This window comes from Eschrichtius robustus, chromosome 1 (genome assembly GCF_028021215.1).
Source record: "Eschrichtius robustus isolate mEscRob2 chromosome 1, mEscRob2.pri, whole genome shotgun sequence".
NCBI classification, from domain to species: Eukaryota; Metazoa; Chordata; class Mammalia; order Artiodactyla; family Eschrichtiidae; genus Eschrichtius; species Eschrichtius robustus.
Genome location: NC_090824.1, coordinates 189521354 through 189539395, shown reverse-complemented (window position 1 = coordinate 189539395; position 18042 = coordinate 189521354). Strand labels below are relative to the sequence as shown.

The following is an 18042-nucleotide window of genomic DNA, read 5'->3' as shown; positions in this document are numbered from 1 at the left end:
AAGAAAAGAATTAAGGCTTGCTGTTGTATCGTCACACTACAGGGTCTTTAATAGTCTGTGAATTTAGTAGTTATTTTTGTTACTTGAAAACATTATAACCAATGCAAAATAAGTAAATAAATATATAAATAGGTGCCTTGGCTTTATTCCTAAAATATCACAGAATGGAGCCAATTTATTTACTTAGTTATCTGTGTAATACAGAGCTAATGACACGTCTTGCAGAAAGAAAATTTTCCAACATTTTGTTACACATTTAATCTCTAATATTCCTTTGGGGTCACAAAGACTTAGAAAAATGAAGAAAATAAACCACTTTGTTTTTAAATTAGGAATATCAGTCATTAGCAGTAATTTGTTTATGCCCACTCCCACACATACATGCTCTTGTAAAGCTTCACAGTAAGTCCTGAAAATAAATTTCAACGTCTTTCACAAGTAAACACAAAACGAGTAGTGAGTTCCTAAGTAATTTGTTCTACAGTAGCAGGTATTAAGGTGTATTCTCCAATCCTGATTTTCTATGTTTCTTTTTACTACTCATAACTATTAATATAAAGAAACCAGCTGTGTTACCCACATCGAATTCCTCTCAAATTCGTTCTCCCCTCTTTTTTGCCGTACTTTTAATACTTCTTCTTGTTCTTCTCACCCCAAAGTTGGCCAGTATGTGTGTACTTAATTAGGATTAGCCTAACTAAAATTGCATTTGATTGGTGCAGCCGTGCTGGCCCTGGCATTTTAAACCAATTTAGAAGTTTTGTAGGATATAGCTGGATTACAGTGTCTCTATAGGTAAATTTAGCTATCTGAAATTTCCCCAAAAGGGCTGGGACTGGGTGATTGGGTGACTAAATAATAATTCTGAATTTAACATTCCCTCTTCTTAGCTCAGATTCCCCAAGTTTGAATTGGCATCTTCTTACTAGATAAATTTCTGTGTTCCAAGTTTAACAAAACTGCTGACCACAGAATAATTTTAGATGTTCATTTATCTTCCTTTTGGTAGTCGGCTTTTATCCCAAAATATTTCAAATCGATCTGTAGCACACCTTATAGAATACTATGCTTACTTCCTTAGGGAAATAAAATTTTTTTAAACGTCACACTTATAAAAATTATAGAATTGTATCCCTAAAGCAGACTTTCTGGATTTTCAGCTAGTTCCTTTAATGTTGAAAAGAGATCCAATAGTAACTACACTCTCAGCCAGATCTTTCAGTTTTTAAAATAAATGCAAACCTCAAAAGCCCCCTAAAAAATCCTTGGCTTATGAAAGCCCAAAAGTATTTTATATTCTTACATAAATTAAACAGATAATTTTACCCCTTTTGTGGGTTTATCGTGTAGCCCCCTTGAGCTAGAAATGACCCTTCCTGATAATCCTAGTCCAATTTCTTTATAGGGAATGAATTTAATACCCAGAGGAATTAAGTGGCTTTCACAAAGTCCAGCAAGACAAGTCCTTTGACCCCTGCCCTGCTCAGTCTTCCCATGCCTAACAGCTGGCTTATTCTGTGTGCTAAAATAAATCGTTCTGAAGATGGATTTGTGACATCGGTGCCTAACATTTATTAATTTCTTTTAAGGTAAATGTTGGATTCCTTGAAATTAGTACTTCCAGCATTTGTCAGCTGGCAAGCTGGGTCATCTTTCATACACATGTGCCCCTCACATACACACAAACCCATGAAATCTTACAACCTCTGGTTAACTTGTCTGACCCATGAGCCTGCAGAAATGCAGCCAAGTAACTGTGACACATTCCCGGTGGTTCTTTCAATAATGAACACTGATTACTGTTGTATTATTTTATCATTACTGATGATACCTATTTCCTCTCACCTTACAGATGAGCCGACTAGCCCCAGCATCGATCACGATATCCCACACATCCCCGCCTCTGCGGTCATCTCTGCTTCCACCTCCCAGGTACCCTCCATAGCAGCGGCCCCTCCCAGCCTCACAACTTCAGCTCCTTTAATTCGACGTCAGCTCTCCCATGACCAGGGTACGTTTCAAGGAGCGGTTATGTGAACTGTCTCACGTTCTCAGTTTTCCATTTAGAATACTGTGACACACCCCGTGATCTCCTCACCATTTAAAAAGAATCTGGAAACCACTTGCGCATGTCTAAGTGTTGGGTTTTGATTGCAGAATCTGTTGGACCTCCCAGCCTGGATGCCCAGCCCAGCTCAAAGACAGAACGATCAAAATCATACGACGAGGGCCTGGATGATTACAGAGAAGATGCAAAACTGTAAGTCTCAAGCGTGTTATCTTAAATACTTGTTAGTGGGTGCTCAGTATGACCTTGACATGTAAATACTGAATTTACTGGTGTCTTTTATATTTTCTAACTTTATGACGTTAGAAATGCAAATAAAAAATCAAAGTTGCGACATGATAATACATTCAATTGAATTTTTTAAAAAATTAATGTTGAAAAATCAGTAATACACAAACATAATACAAAAATACATATAAAAATATATATATTAAATAATTACTTCTGCTTTAGGCCTTCAGTCACCCAGTTCTACTCTCAGACATAACTATGCTATCATTTTCTTTTTTTTTTTTTTCTTTTAAATTTATTTATTTATTATTTATGGGTGTGTTGGGTCTTCGTTTCTGTGCGAGGGCTTTCTCTAGTTGCGGCAAGCGGGGGCCACTCTTCATCGCGGTGCGCGGGCCTCTCACCATCGCGGCCTCTCTTGTTGCGGAGCACAGGCTCCAGATGCGCAGACTCAGTAGTTGTGGCTCACGGGCCTAGTTGCTCCGCGGCATGTGGGATCTTCCCAGACCAGGGCTCGAACCCGTGTCCCCTGCATCGACAGGCAGACTGTCAACCACTGCGCCACCAGGGAAGCCCTATCATTTTCTTTTATATAATTCCAGAGCTATGCTGTGCATAAAATCATACACACATTTACGTACGCTTACATACGTTTGTGTGTGTTCTAATTGTTTTTATAAACAAGTGATAGGTGCTCTACACACTGATCTTGGAGAGCATTCAGTGCATGTATGCCTGGCTTATTCTTTTTCATGATTGTTTAATTTTCCACTGAGTAGTTATACCATAATATATTTAACTGGTATTCTGTATTCTAACAGACATTTAGGTTGATCAAATCTTATGCTACAACAAATAATCCTTCGGTGCCTATATTTGCACATAGTTCATTTAGCATATATGTGAGTGAGTACAGTTGGAAAAAGGATTGTTACATCAAAGGGTATGTGTATTTTTTACTTTAATATCTATTGTCAGTTGCTCTCCGATTTATTCCTCCTGAACCAGCTGCCCGAGGGGAGTCTGTGTGAGGTGTGGCCAAGGGCAGTGGCAGTGGCTAGCAGGGATTTTTCTAATGATGCAGGGTGGGATGTGTGAGCCATTTTAGCCTTTACTCTCCCTCATTAAAAGGTATCAGTAAACAGCCACATTTCAGAGTCGCCTTCACCTTACCCCAGCTACACAGTGCTTCCTGCAAAGATGGCAGGACCGTGTGTTTCCTCCTTCATCCTCACCTCGCCTGATGCTCCCATGGTGATCAGTGAGGCTCCTGTCACTGGTACCCCCTTTCCTGTTGTTCCAACAAGGGAAGCTCGGTTTTGATCTCTCAGAGAACAGCACTCTGCAGTTTTGTTTGAGACGTGTAAGCACTGGCGTCCTCTCTCCCTGTATCCACTTTTTACTTCACTGCATTTAACCCCACTTCTTCGTATGCTGTAGTTCAGATTACAGGCGTCTCCTGATGTTGTCGAAGATGAGTTTGCATATCTATTTCTGGTTGCCTTGTTTGGGGGCGGTGGGGGGCTCTGAGAGGAGAGGGCAGCGCCATCTTCGATCACACCTTAAAATCCTAAGTTCCTTAATGAACTTTAAATTAAAACAACAACAAAACAACTTTGTCCCATAAGGTTAAATTGTTTTTGAATAATTAATGTGAACCTGTCCTCCAAAGCCCTAAGCTTATTCAGTGGCATCTGCTGTTCTCTGTACTGAAACATCCAGAATATGGTCAGAGGGAAGAGTGGCGGCCATGAGCAGCCCTGATAATGCACTTGCTGCCGCCGTGTCCACAAGCTGGACGAGTGTGGAAGTGCCTGTGTCTATCTGACCGCTGATGGTGACCACTGTCATTATTGACAGTGTGGAAATCCTTAATAGAGCATTACACCTGTGGGTAAATAATAACATAAAGCCCAATGTTTAGTCTGAGTCGCTTTTTCCTTGACATAAAAAAAAAAGAGGATAAGAAAATCTCACCTTTTATTCCGAGATGGTTTTAACTTACAGTTTAAGAAAACTTCTATCATGGAATCGAAAGTTTAAGTGCTTATAAAACTAGCTGTTTTTCCTAATTTGCATCAAACTCTGATCATTTAACATGGTAACGATAAAATGTCAGCTTATTAATGAAAGGGTAGTTGTAATAGTCAAATTACTTTTACGTCTTTAAGGTATTTTTATGCATTTACTGCAAATATTGATAGACTTCTTTTCCAACAGGTCCTTTAAGCATGTATCTAGCCTGAAGGGAATCAAGGTAGGTATTCAGTATTTTTAAAATATCGGTAAATGATAAATGTTTCTATTTACCTGAATTTACATTAGCTCTTCATAGAGAATTATTTCTTTTATCCCTTAGGTATTTCATATTTAAATATCATAACCTCCTATTCTATAACTTTCAAGTGCATTTGGAAAATATCACTCTAAGTTGTGATTTCTAAACATATACATCAAATATATAGCAGTTTATATACATCGTGCTGATTTTCTTATTTTGTAAGTTTACGGACAAATATTTAACTGCCCAGCAGTATGTATTTTTTTCTATCCTCAACATTATTATTTCCTGCCTCCCCCTAGTTCCCCCCCCAATACAATCCGCCCTGTCCTCTTTTGTCTATCCTTCCCTCATTGAAACAATAAAAGCTGTTAGACAGGAATTTCCTTATTTTACCTTCTCCAAAAATACCAGGACCTTCATTTATACCCACACTTTCTGCCTTCCTTACCCTTATCTTAATAAGTATCTTTTTACGTGGCACATTATCCTATTAAGCACAAACACCCACTTTTCTGCTTTGGATTCCATCACTTTCCACTTTCTCAAGACCCCTCTCTCTTCTGCATAATCACTCTTTCCATTGGCTCAGTCACCATCATATAGAAGCATGTTCTATGATTTCCTGTATTTAAAAGAAAAACCTTCCTCGAATCCACGTCCCCCTCTGTTTACTGCTCCAATTTACTCTTCCATTTTTCATAGCAAAATTCTTTGGGGAAAAAACTGTCGGTAGTTTCCACTTTCCCACATCACATCTTTCTCACCCCACACACATCAGAATGACACTGTTCAGGCCAAGGTTACCAGTGACACTCAGGTTCCAGAACAACTGGCTGCTTGGATTTTTCACTTATTTGACCTTTTAGGAGTATCCAACGTAATTTCCCACTTACTTCTTGAAACACTTTCTTCTGCTGGTTTCCATTTCTGCCTCTCCGTAATATTTAAAATGTTGGAAAGTCTAGAGCTGGTTCTGACTCCCCTTTCCTCTCCACCTACCCTCATTTCCTCGATGCTCCTACCCAGAGATCTCCCCGAGTGTATATTGCCAGCCTTGACCTCTTCCCCAAACCGAGGCTGATGTGGGCTCCTGCCCTGCACCATCTCCATTTGGATGTTTAACAAGCAATTCAAGGTTTCCATGACTAAGTAGACCTCAGTGACCACCCCCCAGACATGTGTATCCCTCCTTTTCCCCCATCTGTCTAAGTCCGCTTCAATTTACCCACTTGTTCAAGCGCCAGGTCTAGGAATGAAGCTTGTTTCTTCTTTTCCCTTTCAAGTGCCGTCCACTCTACCTCCAGAACATACCCTGAACCTTTACCTTCCTCTCTGTCTTCACTTTAGCTGCTTTAGTCCCAGCTGCCACCGTGCCTCACCTGGATTCCCACAGTACCACCTCCTTTCATGGTTGTCCCTTTCAAATCCGTTCTCCAGGTAGCAAGCGGAGCAACCTTTCAGCTGTGTGATCAGATGATGTTACTCCTCTGATTCATCACTTCATGGCCTCCCGCACACTTCCTGCCACAGCCTGAAGTACCCTGAACAGTCTATAACTAGCTGTTTCTCTTACTCCCATGGAAAAGTGAACATTTAAAATGACAACAGTGAGGGAATGCCCTCGGAGTCCAGTGGTTAGGACTCTGCGCTTCCATTGCAGGGGGCACGGGTTCAATCCCTGGTTGGGGAGCTAAGATCCCACGTGCCTCGATGTGGCCAAAAAAAAAAATGATAACAATGAATGTACATTCAGTAGCTATATATTCTCCCTGAATTTTTCTTTCCCCTGATCTTCCGTGGTTGCCTCTTTTTAAAATGTTTTCTCCAAATTTCATCTCACATGTTCTTTCTGCAGAGAGGTCTCACCTCAGCACCACCAGTTTATAGCTGCTGCTCTGTTGTTCCTTATTGCATCTCCCTGTTTCATTCTCCAAATGGCACTAATCACAATCTGATCATTTTCTTGTTTTATTTTTCTTTCTTCTTTGCCTTCTCCCACTAAAATGTGAGCTCTTGAGAGTAGGAAAATTATACTATTTCTATTATTTTTTAGTGGTTAAAAAAATTCCTTCAGGTGACTTTAAAAATGATGGTGGTCAATACCCATTTTTTTAAAAAGCAAAACCAGAAATTTTTCTAATGTAATTGGTAAAGTTAGGGTTTTTCAAAAATAGTCTTTCATTTGGAAGATTTAGTAAAAGACTTTTGCAGCAAAACAATTTCAACATGCAAATACTTATAAAGAAAAAGGCTGACATTTTGCTGTGTTTTCTTTGGCCTTTTCTATAGATCACAGACAGCCAAAAGTCATCAGAAGATTCTGGATCCCGGAAAGATTCTTCCTCAGAGGTTTTCAGCGATGCTGCCAAGGAAGGGTGGCTTCATTTCAGGCCACTTGTCACCGATAGGGGCAAGGTAGTGTGTTTTTCTCAGCTACTGTGAGCATGGGAAATGCAGGCCCTGAAACATGAAGCATTAAGTCTCTATACATAAAATGGCAAAATATCCAGAATAAAGAGTGGAAAACATTTATAAGTATCTTTTTCTACATAAAGGAAAAATTATTTTTACAAATTCTAATCAGAGATTTAATTTTATACCTTTTTCATCCTTTATATCAGTTACATATGGAACATGTTGTCTTACATCTTGTCAATGTAAAAGAGACATCGGAGTATTTAAGAAGGAACTCTGCTTTTCTTATTAAGTAGTTTATTACCCATGGATTATTACAGAGTAGTACTTTAGGGAGGGGCAGTTCTCCATATTAATAATTTTAAAATTTTTATTCAGTGTCGCCCAGTTTACTCAAGGTGCCTTTATTTTTTTTTTTGAGTTTTTTTTTTTTTTTAACATCTTTATTGGAGTATAATTCCTTTACAATGGTGTGTTAGTTTCTGCTGTATAAAAAAGTAAATCAGCTATACATATACATATATCCCCATATCTCCTCCCTCTTGCGTCACCCTCCCACCCTCCCTATCCCACCCCTCTAGGTGATCAAAAAGCACTGAGCTGATCTCCCTGTGCTATGCAGCTGCTTCCCACTAGCTATCTGTTTTACGTTTGGTAGTGTATATATGTCCATGCCACTCTCTCACTTCATCCCAGCTTACCCTTCCCTCTTCCCATGTCCTCAAGTCCATTCTCTACGTCTGCGTCTTTATTCCTGTCCTGTCCCTAGGTTCTTCAGAACCATTTTTTTTTTTTAAGATTCCATATATATGTGTTAGCATATGGTATTTGTTTTTCTCTTTCTGACTTGCTTCACTCTGTGTGACAGTCTCTAGGTCCATCCACCTCACTACAAATAACTCAGTTTCATTTCTTTTTATGGCTGAGTAATATTCCATTGTATATATGTGCCACATCTTCTTCATCCATTCATCTGTCAGTGGGCACTTAGGTTGCTTCCATGTCCTGGCTATTGTAAATAGAGCTACAATGAACATTGTGGTACATGACTCTTTTTGAATCATGGTTTTCTCAGGGTATATGCCCAGTAGTGGGATAGCTGGGTCGTATGGTAGTTCTATTTTTAGATTTTTGAGAAACCTCCATACTGTTCTCCACAGTGGCTGTATCAATTTACATTCCCACCAACAGTGCAAGAGGGTTCCCTTTTCTCCACACCCTCTCCAACATTTATTGTTTGTAGATTTTTTTGATGACCATTCTGACTGGTGTGAGGTGATACCTCATTGTAGTTTTGATTTGCATTTCTCTAATGATTAGTGATGTTGAGCATCCTTTCATGTGTTTGTTGACAATTTGTATATCTTCTCTGGAGAAATGTCTATTTAGATATTCTGCCCAGTTTTGGACTGGGTTGTTTGTTTTTTTTGATATTGAGCTGCATGAGCTGCTTGTATATTTTGGAGATGAATCCTTTGTCAGTTGCTTCGTTTGCAAATATTTTCTCCCATTCTGAGGATTGTCTTTTTGTCTTGTTTATGGTTTCCTTTGCTGTGCAAAAGCTTTTAAGTTTCATTAGGTCCCATTTGTTTATTTTTGGTTTTATTTCCATTTCTCTAGGAGGTGGATCAAAAAGGATCTTGCTGTGATTTATGTCATGGAGTGTTCTGCCTGTGTTTTCCTCTAAGAGTTTGATGGTGTCTGGCCTTACATTTAGGTCTTTAATCCATTTTGAGTTTATTTTTCTGTATGGTGTTAGGGGGTGTTTTAATATCATTCTTTTACATGCAGCTGTCCAGTTTTCCCAGCACCACTTATTGAAGAGGCTGTCTTTTCTCCATTGTATATTCTTGCAGCCTTTATCAAAGATAAGGTGACCATATGGGCGTGGGTTTATCTCTGGGCTTTCTATCCTGTTCCATTGATCTATAGTTCTGTTTTTGTGCCAGTACCATACTGTCTTGATTACTGTAGCTTTTTAGTATAGTCTGAAGTCAGGGAGCCTGATTCCTCCAGCTCCATTTTTTTTCCCTCAAGATTGCGTTGGCTATTCGGGGTCTTTTGTATTTCCATACAAATTGTGAGATTTTTTTGTTCTAGTTCTGTGAAAAATGCCATTGGTAGTTTGATAGGGATTGCATTGAATCTGTAGATTGCTTTGAGTACTATAGTCATTTTCACAATGTTGATTCTTCCAATCCAAGAATATGGTATATCTCTCCATCTGTTTGTTTCATCTTTAATTTCTTTCTTCAGTGTCTTAATAGTTTTCTGCATACAGGTCTTTTGTCTCTTTAGGTAGGTTTATTCCTAGGTATTTTATTCTTTTTTTGCAGTGGTAAATGGGAGTGTTTCCTTAATTTCTCTTTCAGATTTTTCATCATTAGCGTATAGGAATGCAAGAGATTTCTGTGCATTAATTTTGTATCCTGCTACTTTACCAAATTCATTGATTAGCTCTAGTAGTTTTCTGGTAGCATCTTTAGGATTCTCTGTGTGTAGTATCATGTCATCCGCAAACAGTGACAGTTTTACTCCTTCTTTTCTGATTTGGATTCCTTTTATTTCTTTTCCTTCTCTGATTGCTGTGGCTAACACTTCCAAAACTATGTTGAATAATAGTGGTGAGAGTGGGCAACCTTGTCTTGTTCCTGATTTCAGTGGAAATGGTTTCAGTTTTTCACCATTGAGAACGATGTTGGCTGTGGACTTGTCATATATGGCCTTTATTATGTTGAGGTAAGTTCCCTCTATGCCTACTTTCGGGAGGGTTTTTATCATAAATGGATGTTGAATTTTGTCAGAAGTTTTTTCTGCATCTATTGAGATGATCATATGGTTTTTCTCCTTCAATCTGTTAATATTGTTTGTCACACTGATTGATATTGTATATATTGAAGAGTCCCTGCATTCCTGGGATAAACCCCGTTTGATCATGGTGTATGATACTTTTAATGTGCTGTTGGATTCTGTTTGCTAGTATTTTGTTGAGGATTTTTGCATCTGTGTTCATCAGTGATATTGGCCTGTAGTTTTCTTTTTTTGTGACATCTTTGGTTTTGGTATCAGGGTGACGGTGGCCTCGTAGAATGAGTTTGGCAATGTTCCCCCCTCTGCTATATTTTGGAATAGTCTGGGAAGGACAGGTGTTAGCTCTTCTCTAAATCTTTGATAGATGGCCATCTGGTCCTGGGCTGTTGTTTGTTGGAAGATTTTTAATCACAGTTTCAATTTCAGTGCTCGTGATTCGTCCATTCATATTTTCTATTTCTTCCTGGTTCAGTCTCGGAAGGTTGTGCTTTTTTAAGAATTTGTCCATTTCTTCCAGGTTGTCCATTTTATTGGCATAGAGTTGTTTGTAGTAATCTCTCATGATCCTTTGTACTTCTGCAGTGTCAGTTACTTCTGCTTTATCATTTCTAATTCTGTTGATTTGAGTCTTCTCCCGTTTTTTCTTGATGAGTCTGGCTAATGGTTTATCAGTTTTGTTTATCTTCTCAAAGAACCAGCTTTTAGTTTTATTGATCTTTGCTGTCGTTTCCTTCATTTCTTTTTCATTTATTTCTGATCTGATCTTTATGATTTCTTCTGCTCACTTTGCAGTTTTTTTGTTCTTCTTTCTCTAATTGCTTTAGGTGTAAGGTTAGGTTTTTTATTTGAGATGTTTCTTGTTTCTTGAGGTAGGATTGTATTGCTATAAACTTCCCTCTTAGGACTGCTTTTGCTGCATCCCATAGGTTTTGGGTCATCGTGTTTTCATTTTCATTTGTTTTTAGGTATTTTTTGATTTCTTCAGTGATCTCTTAGTTATTTAGTAGTGTATTGTTTAGCCTCCGTGTGTTTGTGTTTTTTACAGATTTTTTCCTGTAATTGATATCTAGTCTCATAGCGTTGTGGTCGGAAAAGATTCTTGATACGATTTCAATTCTCTTAAATTTACCAAGGCTTGATTTGTGACCCAAGATATGATCTATCCTGGAGAATGTTCCATGAGCAGTGGAGAAAAAAGTATAATCTACTGTTTTTGGATGGAATGTCCTGTAAATATCAATTAAGTCCATCTTGTTTGATGTATCATTTAAAGCTTTTGTTTCCTTACTTATTTTCATTTTGGATGATCTGTCCATTGGTGAAAGTGGGGTGTTAAAGTCCCCTACTATGATTGTGTTACCTTCGATTTCCCCTTTTATGGCTGTTAACGTTTGCCTTATGTATTGCGGTGCTCCTATGTTGGGTGCATAAATGTTTACAATTGTTATTTCTTCTTCTTGGATTGATCCCCTGATCATCATGTAGTGTCCTTCTTTGTCTCTTGTAATAGTCTTTATTTTAAAGTCTATTTTGTCTGATATGAGAATTGCTACTCCAGCTTTCTTTTGATTTCCATTTGCATGGAATATCTTTTTCCATCCCCTCACTTTCAGTCTGTGTGTGTACCTAGGTCTGAAGTGGGTCTCTTGTACACAACATATATACGGATATTGTTTTTGTGTCCATTCAGCCAGTCTGTGTCTTTTGGTTGGAGCATTTAATCCATTTACATTTAAGGTAGTTATCGATATGTGTGTTCCTATTACCATTTTCTTAATTGTTTTGGGTTTGTTATTGTAAGTCTTTTCCTTCTCTTATGTTTCCTGCCTAGAGAAGTTCCTTTAGCATTTGTTGTAGAGCTGGTTTGGTGGTGCTGAATTCTCTTAACTTCTGCTTGTCTGTAAAGGTTTTAATTTGTCCGTCGAATCTGAATGAGATCCTTGCTGGGTAGAGTAATCTTGGTTGTAGGTTTTTCCCTTTCATCACTTTAAATATGTCCTGCCACTCCCTTCTGGCTTGCAGAGTTTCAAGTTGCCTTTATAATAATTTTATTATTTCCCCTTATTTTGTAAATATAGAGGTATTTAAATGAATATCAATATCAATATGTGCTTCATTAAGAAGATAACAATATAAGAAAAACTTCGCCAGAAAGTTTTCTACAATATTTGGGCAGCTTAATTTATAAGAAAACTTTAATACTATCAAAAGAGTATCAAGTTTTTTTTTAGAAAACCCATCTTGCATGTTGTTGCTTGACTGTGTAAAGTTGATCATTTTTGTTAACTAAATTCATTACGTGTACATATCCTTTTGGGATTACCTTTTGCAGTGTTTGTCATTTGTGTGATCTAAGACTTGTCTTAAGCCTTGCTTTCACTCAAAAGATTTTTCTGACTGACCTTTTTCCTTATTTTCTATTCCCTTAGCATTTTTTATATATTTTGCTACACTCGCTTTATCCTAATGAACTTTGTTCATCTTATTTTCTCAACCCAATTAAAGTTGAGATTTCACTGCCCTTGATTGTGATAGGAATACATTACCCAACTTGGTTTACGTTCCACACTTTTTGTCTTTCCTCCGCTAACAAATATATATTGACGTAAAGCAGGCACCTGCCGCGTTGGGTATACATTTAAGCGTGTTAACAGTGTTGCTAGATGCATCTGTCCTGTCACTAAGATTTAGCCAAGTGTTGAGTATGCCTGATCTGTCTCATGTTCTCCAGCGAGTCGGTGGAAGTATTCGACCATGGAAGCAGATGTATGTTGTACTTCGGGGCCATTCGCTGTACCTGTACAAAGATAAACGAGAACAGACGACTCCGTCTGAAGAGGAACAGCCCATCAGTGTTAACGCTTGCTTAATAGACATCTCTTACAGCGAGACCAAGAGGAAAAATGTCTTTCGACTCACCACATCCGACTGCGAGTGCCTGTTTCAGGCTGAAGACAGGGACGACATGCTAGCCTGGATCAAGAGCATCCAGGAGAGCAGCAACTTAAATGAGGAGGTTAGTGTCCAAAATGACGTTGATAAAACCGACGCTGTCACAACATTTTCTTTTTAAAGAAGACTGAAAGAATCTGATACATCATTTTAAAAAAATTATAATGTGCTATCTTCACTTAAAAATAGTTGATCAGGGCTTCCCTGATGGCGCAGTGGTTAAGAATCCGCCTGCCAATGCAGGGGACACGGGTTCAAGCCCTGGTCCAGGAAGATCCCACATGCCGCGGAGCAGCTCAGCCCATGTGCCACAACTACTGAGCCTGTGCTCTAGAGCCCACGAGCCACAACTACTGAGCCCGTGTGCCTAGAGCCCGTGCTCCGCGACAAGAGAAGCCACTGCAATGAGAAGCTCCTGCACCACAACGAAGAGTAGCCCCTGCTTGCAGCAACTAGAGGAAGCCCACACGCAGCAACAAAGACCCAGCTCAGCCAAAAATAAATAAATGAAATAAGTAAATTAAAGAAAAAAAATAGTTGATCAGAAGGAAAATTCAGGGACTTCCCTGGCAGTTCAGTGGTTAGGACTCCATGCTTTCACTGCCAAGGGCACAGGATCAATCCCTGGTTGAGGAACTAAGATTCCACCAGCCACACGGCGCAGCCAAAAAAAAGGGAAACCTCAAGTGTACCTATTTTATATTATTTTCACTTACTGGGAAAATCACCATTACTGACCTAGAAAAACAGATTATTCATATGTTCTGCATACTTTCTCAGAAGCAGTGAACCACTGAGCAGTGACCTAGGTTCCTAGTCCTGGTCATTACCTTTATGACTGAACAATTCCAGATCTGTTCCTTTGTGTCAAAACCGGGGTTGTTGTGGGCTTAAGTTACAGTGAAAATGCTTCTCCAAACAAATTGCTGTGTAAATGCAGAGACACTGATAGCATGATTCTTGTTAATGAAATTATGCAGGCAAGAATATAATATAGCCTACTGTAATACAGTAATTGGTTTCTAAGAAAACTTGTACTATCAGAAATCATAAGCCACTTTTTCTTTTTAATAAGGAGAGTTTCTGACTCACAACCATCAAGATATTTTTTACAGCAGAAGTTTCAGTAGTGAAGATTTTTTTTTTTAAGTGTACGTAACTAAACTTTACAGAGCAGATTCAGCAATGATTAAGTTTAGATTTTGCTCAAGCGTGCCTTTTTCATATCAACACAGTTTTTCTTAGACGTTATTCTCCTTTGTGTGCCTGTTGTCATGACAAAAAAACCCCCACAAGGTTCTTTCCCCCTACTTTCCCATTACAGTATGCAGGAACACCTACATTAACCATGAAGTTATGCAAATTATGTTCTCGAATTCTGTCATTTCCATTATATCCAATTCAAGTCATGAAAACTTAGACCATAGGAAAACGCCTGTAATTTTTCTCGTCTGACAGTTTACACTCTACCTTGTTTGTCGTGAACAACGAATACCAGATCCATATCAATACAGCCCTTTTTCTACAACCACCGCTATAAAGAGACATCAGACCTGAGTTTTGGCAAAGTAAACAGGGAGAATCACAACTTGGGTGTAGATTTCAGCTTTAGGTAGCAGTTCAAAGGAGTTCCTGTTTGATCAGCCCCTGCTCTATGCCAGGCGTCCTGCTGGGCAGTAGATGACTTCATCTTTGAGACATAGGGCTTTTTTAGAAATTGAATGAAGTGATGCTTATGAAGAACGCAGGCCAGTGCCTGGTAGGTCATGAACGTGTACTTCATGTCAGCCATTATAGCATCATTACTATCATCTGATTCTAAGACACGGGTATTTTCACCGAGTTTTATAGCTAAGAGAGTAATAATTCACCGAGCATATACCATATGGCAGTCACTCTTTTAAGCATTTTATATCAGTTAATCTCAGCAACCATATGAATGCATCTTATTATTATCATCACCATGTTTCAAACAAGGGAACTTTGTGGCAAAGAGAAGTTAAGTAATTTCCCCAGGGTCACATGGCTCAGAATTGTCAAGCAGTCTTATTCTAGATCTTAACCATATCCTCTTTCAGTTGGTAAATGAGAAGAATCCATTTGAATTCGAGAATTTACAAAGCCTGTATTCTTTGTAAATTGTAACGTTCACTATGACCAAAACGAGACAAGTAAAAAAAATATTTGCGGACACATGTCAATTTATAATTGGAACCAATAGGGAAAAAAAAAATTATCCCCTTATGGTCAACTCTGAGTTTTCTTTCCGTGTAGCATATTATTGAGGTTAACCTGTTGAGGTTAAAAAAACCAGTTTTGAGCTTTTTTCTTCTCAAAATATAACTGCCACTTCTGATACTAATTGACCCTCAATCTCACTGTTCCTATCAATTAATCATTAACACATTTTGGCAGTATTCCATCTTTTATCCAACTGTATTATTTTGAAACGCTGATCATTCTTTCTGGTATTAGTGACAGAAAAAACTGGCTCACTGCTTCCCAGTCATTTATTAAAAACGCCAGATCAATTCAGTAAGTTTGAACACTGGCTACTTGCTGGTACGAGTCTAGGTGTTGCTGGGGTACAGAAAATAAACAGAAAACTCTTGGCAGTGGCGGAGGCACTTGAACATTTGTCACTTAGTGATGTTAGGTCATGATTTGAATAGAGCTTTTAAAACAACTCCGTGGAGTCTGTATTGAATAAGCAAAGCAGTACAATATAGAGCTCCCCCCTGCCCCCCAAAAAGAGTAGGATCCCTATTTAGGGAGTTTAGAATTGACTTTCTAATTGTACCTTCTATTTATTCTGTAGGACACTGGAGTTACTAACAGGGATCTGATTAGTCGAAGAATAAAAGAATACAACAGTCTGATGAGGTGAGAATCCCACCATGCCTGCAGGTTAATTGGGATGTAAAATACGTACTTGGTCAGAAATGTTCCTTTCTTTCAGCAGCAAAGCAGAGCAGTTGCCAAAGACCCCTCGCCAGAGTCTCAGCATCCGGCAGACTCTACTTGGTGCTAAAGCAGAGCCTCGGACTCAAAGTCCACACTCCCCCAAGGAAGAGTCAGAAAGGAAGCTTCTCAGTAAAGGTACTGATACCAGCATTCCTAGATAAATCTAGGATTTAAAATTGGGTTTGTAGTAAACCAACTATACCTAAGTAAAAAAAAAAAAAATTTTTTTTTTTAATAAAATTGGGATTTTAAAGGTGTTTTCATGTTTTTCTGTGCGTTTTCTGCGGACCTCAGCTCAGGGTAAGCTAACCCAGAGATCACTGGGGGCCTGGTCCAGGCTGGTGGGGCCTTTCCCTTAAGCTGGGGTCCAAGATACCAGTTCTTATAATAAAGATCAAGTGAAGGAAAATACAACACATACGTCTATGTCAAAAACTACCAATTTGATAAATGCAGAGGATCCAGGTGCTTTCATTTTGAAATAAAACCATTATGTTTCCTTTTGCTAAAATCTCACTCTAAAGATGTCACATCAATTCTATTGTCTTGACTGTTTTAAAGAAAATCATGGTACAGATTGTCAAAGGGTGAAGAAACATAATTGATTCGTACTAAATTATATGGAGGGTTGAAAGGAGTGCTATATTAGGAAGAGAATAGAATAGAGTATGTTTGATAGATAAAGGATATGTTATTTATAGTACAGGACTCTGATTTATATAAATATTGATAAAGGATCTTTAAAGTCATGATTTAAACACTCTTGTTTCTATTTTCTTTTCTTTATGTCATTTTCTTTTGAATAACGATCAAAAGATGACACTAGTCCCCCAAAAGACAAAGGCACATGGAGAAAAGGCATTCCAAGTATTATGAGAAAGACATTTGAAAAAAAGCCTACTGCTACAGGAACGTTCGGGGTCAGACTGGATGACTGCCCACCAGCTCATACTAATCGGGTAAGAGACACCAGCCAGCCAGATTTCCTAAAGCCATTAATTCAACCGTAGTCATAACAGGACCCGTGTACACAGCTGTGCAGATCACAAGGAGTATCTGTCCATCTGTTGAGTATTTTCCTCTTCTTAACAGACCTTAGTTTCTCTAAGCATGTCTGACCTGTACGGGTGTATGGAGTAATTTTATCTATAATGCTTTTTTCTAATGTGTTGACTCTGAAATAGAATAATTATTCAACTGCTAGGAATGTATCTGAAACGATCGGTAAGAAGTCATTTTCAAGTCATGTGTGTTTCTGCTTTCAGCATTTTAAAAGAAGGATGGGAACAAGAATCTGATTAAGAAAGTGTGATAAATATAAATGTGTGTGTGTGTGTGGGTGTGTGTGTGTGGGTGGGTGTGTGTGTTTACAGTGCCCACGTTAGGATTCATATCATGAGTGGATGGATGTTATTCTTTCCCCCTCCTCTGCCCCTGCCCCCCTTCTTTTATTCCACTGAACTGTTTCCACATTCTCCCTACTTGCTCTTGTTTCTTCTTTAGACTATTATGTCCCTGTGGGTCCTCCTCTTTCAGTCTTGACCTATTCATTCTCTTTTCCACTGACTCAACTATCTCTTGCTGGTTTTATCTCTTCCCAGTTCTCCAATGTTTATATTCTTTATTTTCTCTATATCAAATAACAGCAATTTATATACTGTTTCCTTTTGGATGAAAAGGGCCTTGTAACTACGATATGTATCTACTAACTGAAGATAAACATTCATGCTGTGTTAAATAAAATGTTTATTTCTTGTTTTGCAGTATATTCCATTAATAGTTGACATATGTTGCAAATTAGTTGAAGAAAGAGGTCTTGAATATACAGGTATTTATAGAGTTCCTGGAAACAATGCAGCAATCTCAAGTATGCAAGAGGAACTCAACAAGGGAATGGCTGATATTGATATACAAGACGATGTAAGTTTGTGTATTTCTATTTGAATAACTGGTCTGTGTTTTCTTCCTTTGTGGTATTGACTACAAACATACTGTATTTTTATTTTGCATACCTAGAAATGGCGAGATTTGAATGTGATAAGCAGTTTACTAAAATCCTTCTTCAGAAAACTCCCTGAACCACTTTTCACAAATGGTGAGTTAACCCCACCAAAGACACCGATGCAACAGTTGAACATTACATTGTTGGGAAACCACAGCATATTAAATTGAACCAGGGGAAAATATTTTTGTCAAAAGAAACAGGAGGTTTTGTTCTTATTTGTATACAAAGCATAATCATGTCCTATTTTTTGTCATTTGGATTGTTTTTTCCTCCTGATACATTTCAGTGAAAAACAGTTTATAAAACGTTGTT

General features: G+C 38.3%; 1 protein-coding gene across 5 annotated transcripts in view; it reads left to right on the top strand.

Annotated features, from left to right (window-relative positions):
• The window catches only part of ARHGAP21 (Rho GTPase activating protein 21), a 129993-nt gene that overhangs the window by 100113 nt on the left and 11838 nt on the right, over positions 1 to 18042 (top strand). For 3 of the 5 annotated variants that reach the window (XM_068561422.1, XM_068561444.1, XM_068561431.1), the window contains 10 exons: positions 1853 to 2011; positions 2158 to 2260; positions 4520 to 4556; positions 6873 to 6998; positions 12541 to 12825; positions 15580 to 15644; positions 15721 to 15860; positions 16542 to 16684; positions 17490 to 17645; positions 17742 to 17820. In XM_068561422.1, coding sequence (XP_068417523.1) covers positions 1853 to 2011; positions 2158 to 2260; positions 4520 to 4556; positions 6873 to 6998; positions 12541 to 12825; positions 15580 to 15644; positions 15721 to 15860; positions 16542 to 16684; positions 17490 to 17645; positions 17742 to 17820 — 1293 coding nt within the window. The remainder of the gene's footprint in view (positions 1 to 1852; positions 2012 to 2157; positions 2261 to 4519; positions 4557 to 6872; positions 6999 to 12540; positions 12826 to 15579; positions 15645 to 15720; positions 15861 to 16541; positions 16685 to 17489; positions 17646 to 17741; positions 17821 to 18042) is intronic. The other 2 variants (XM_068561452.1, XM_068561437.1) reach the window with 1 other exon arrangement.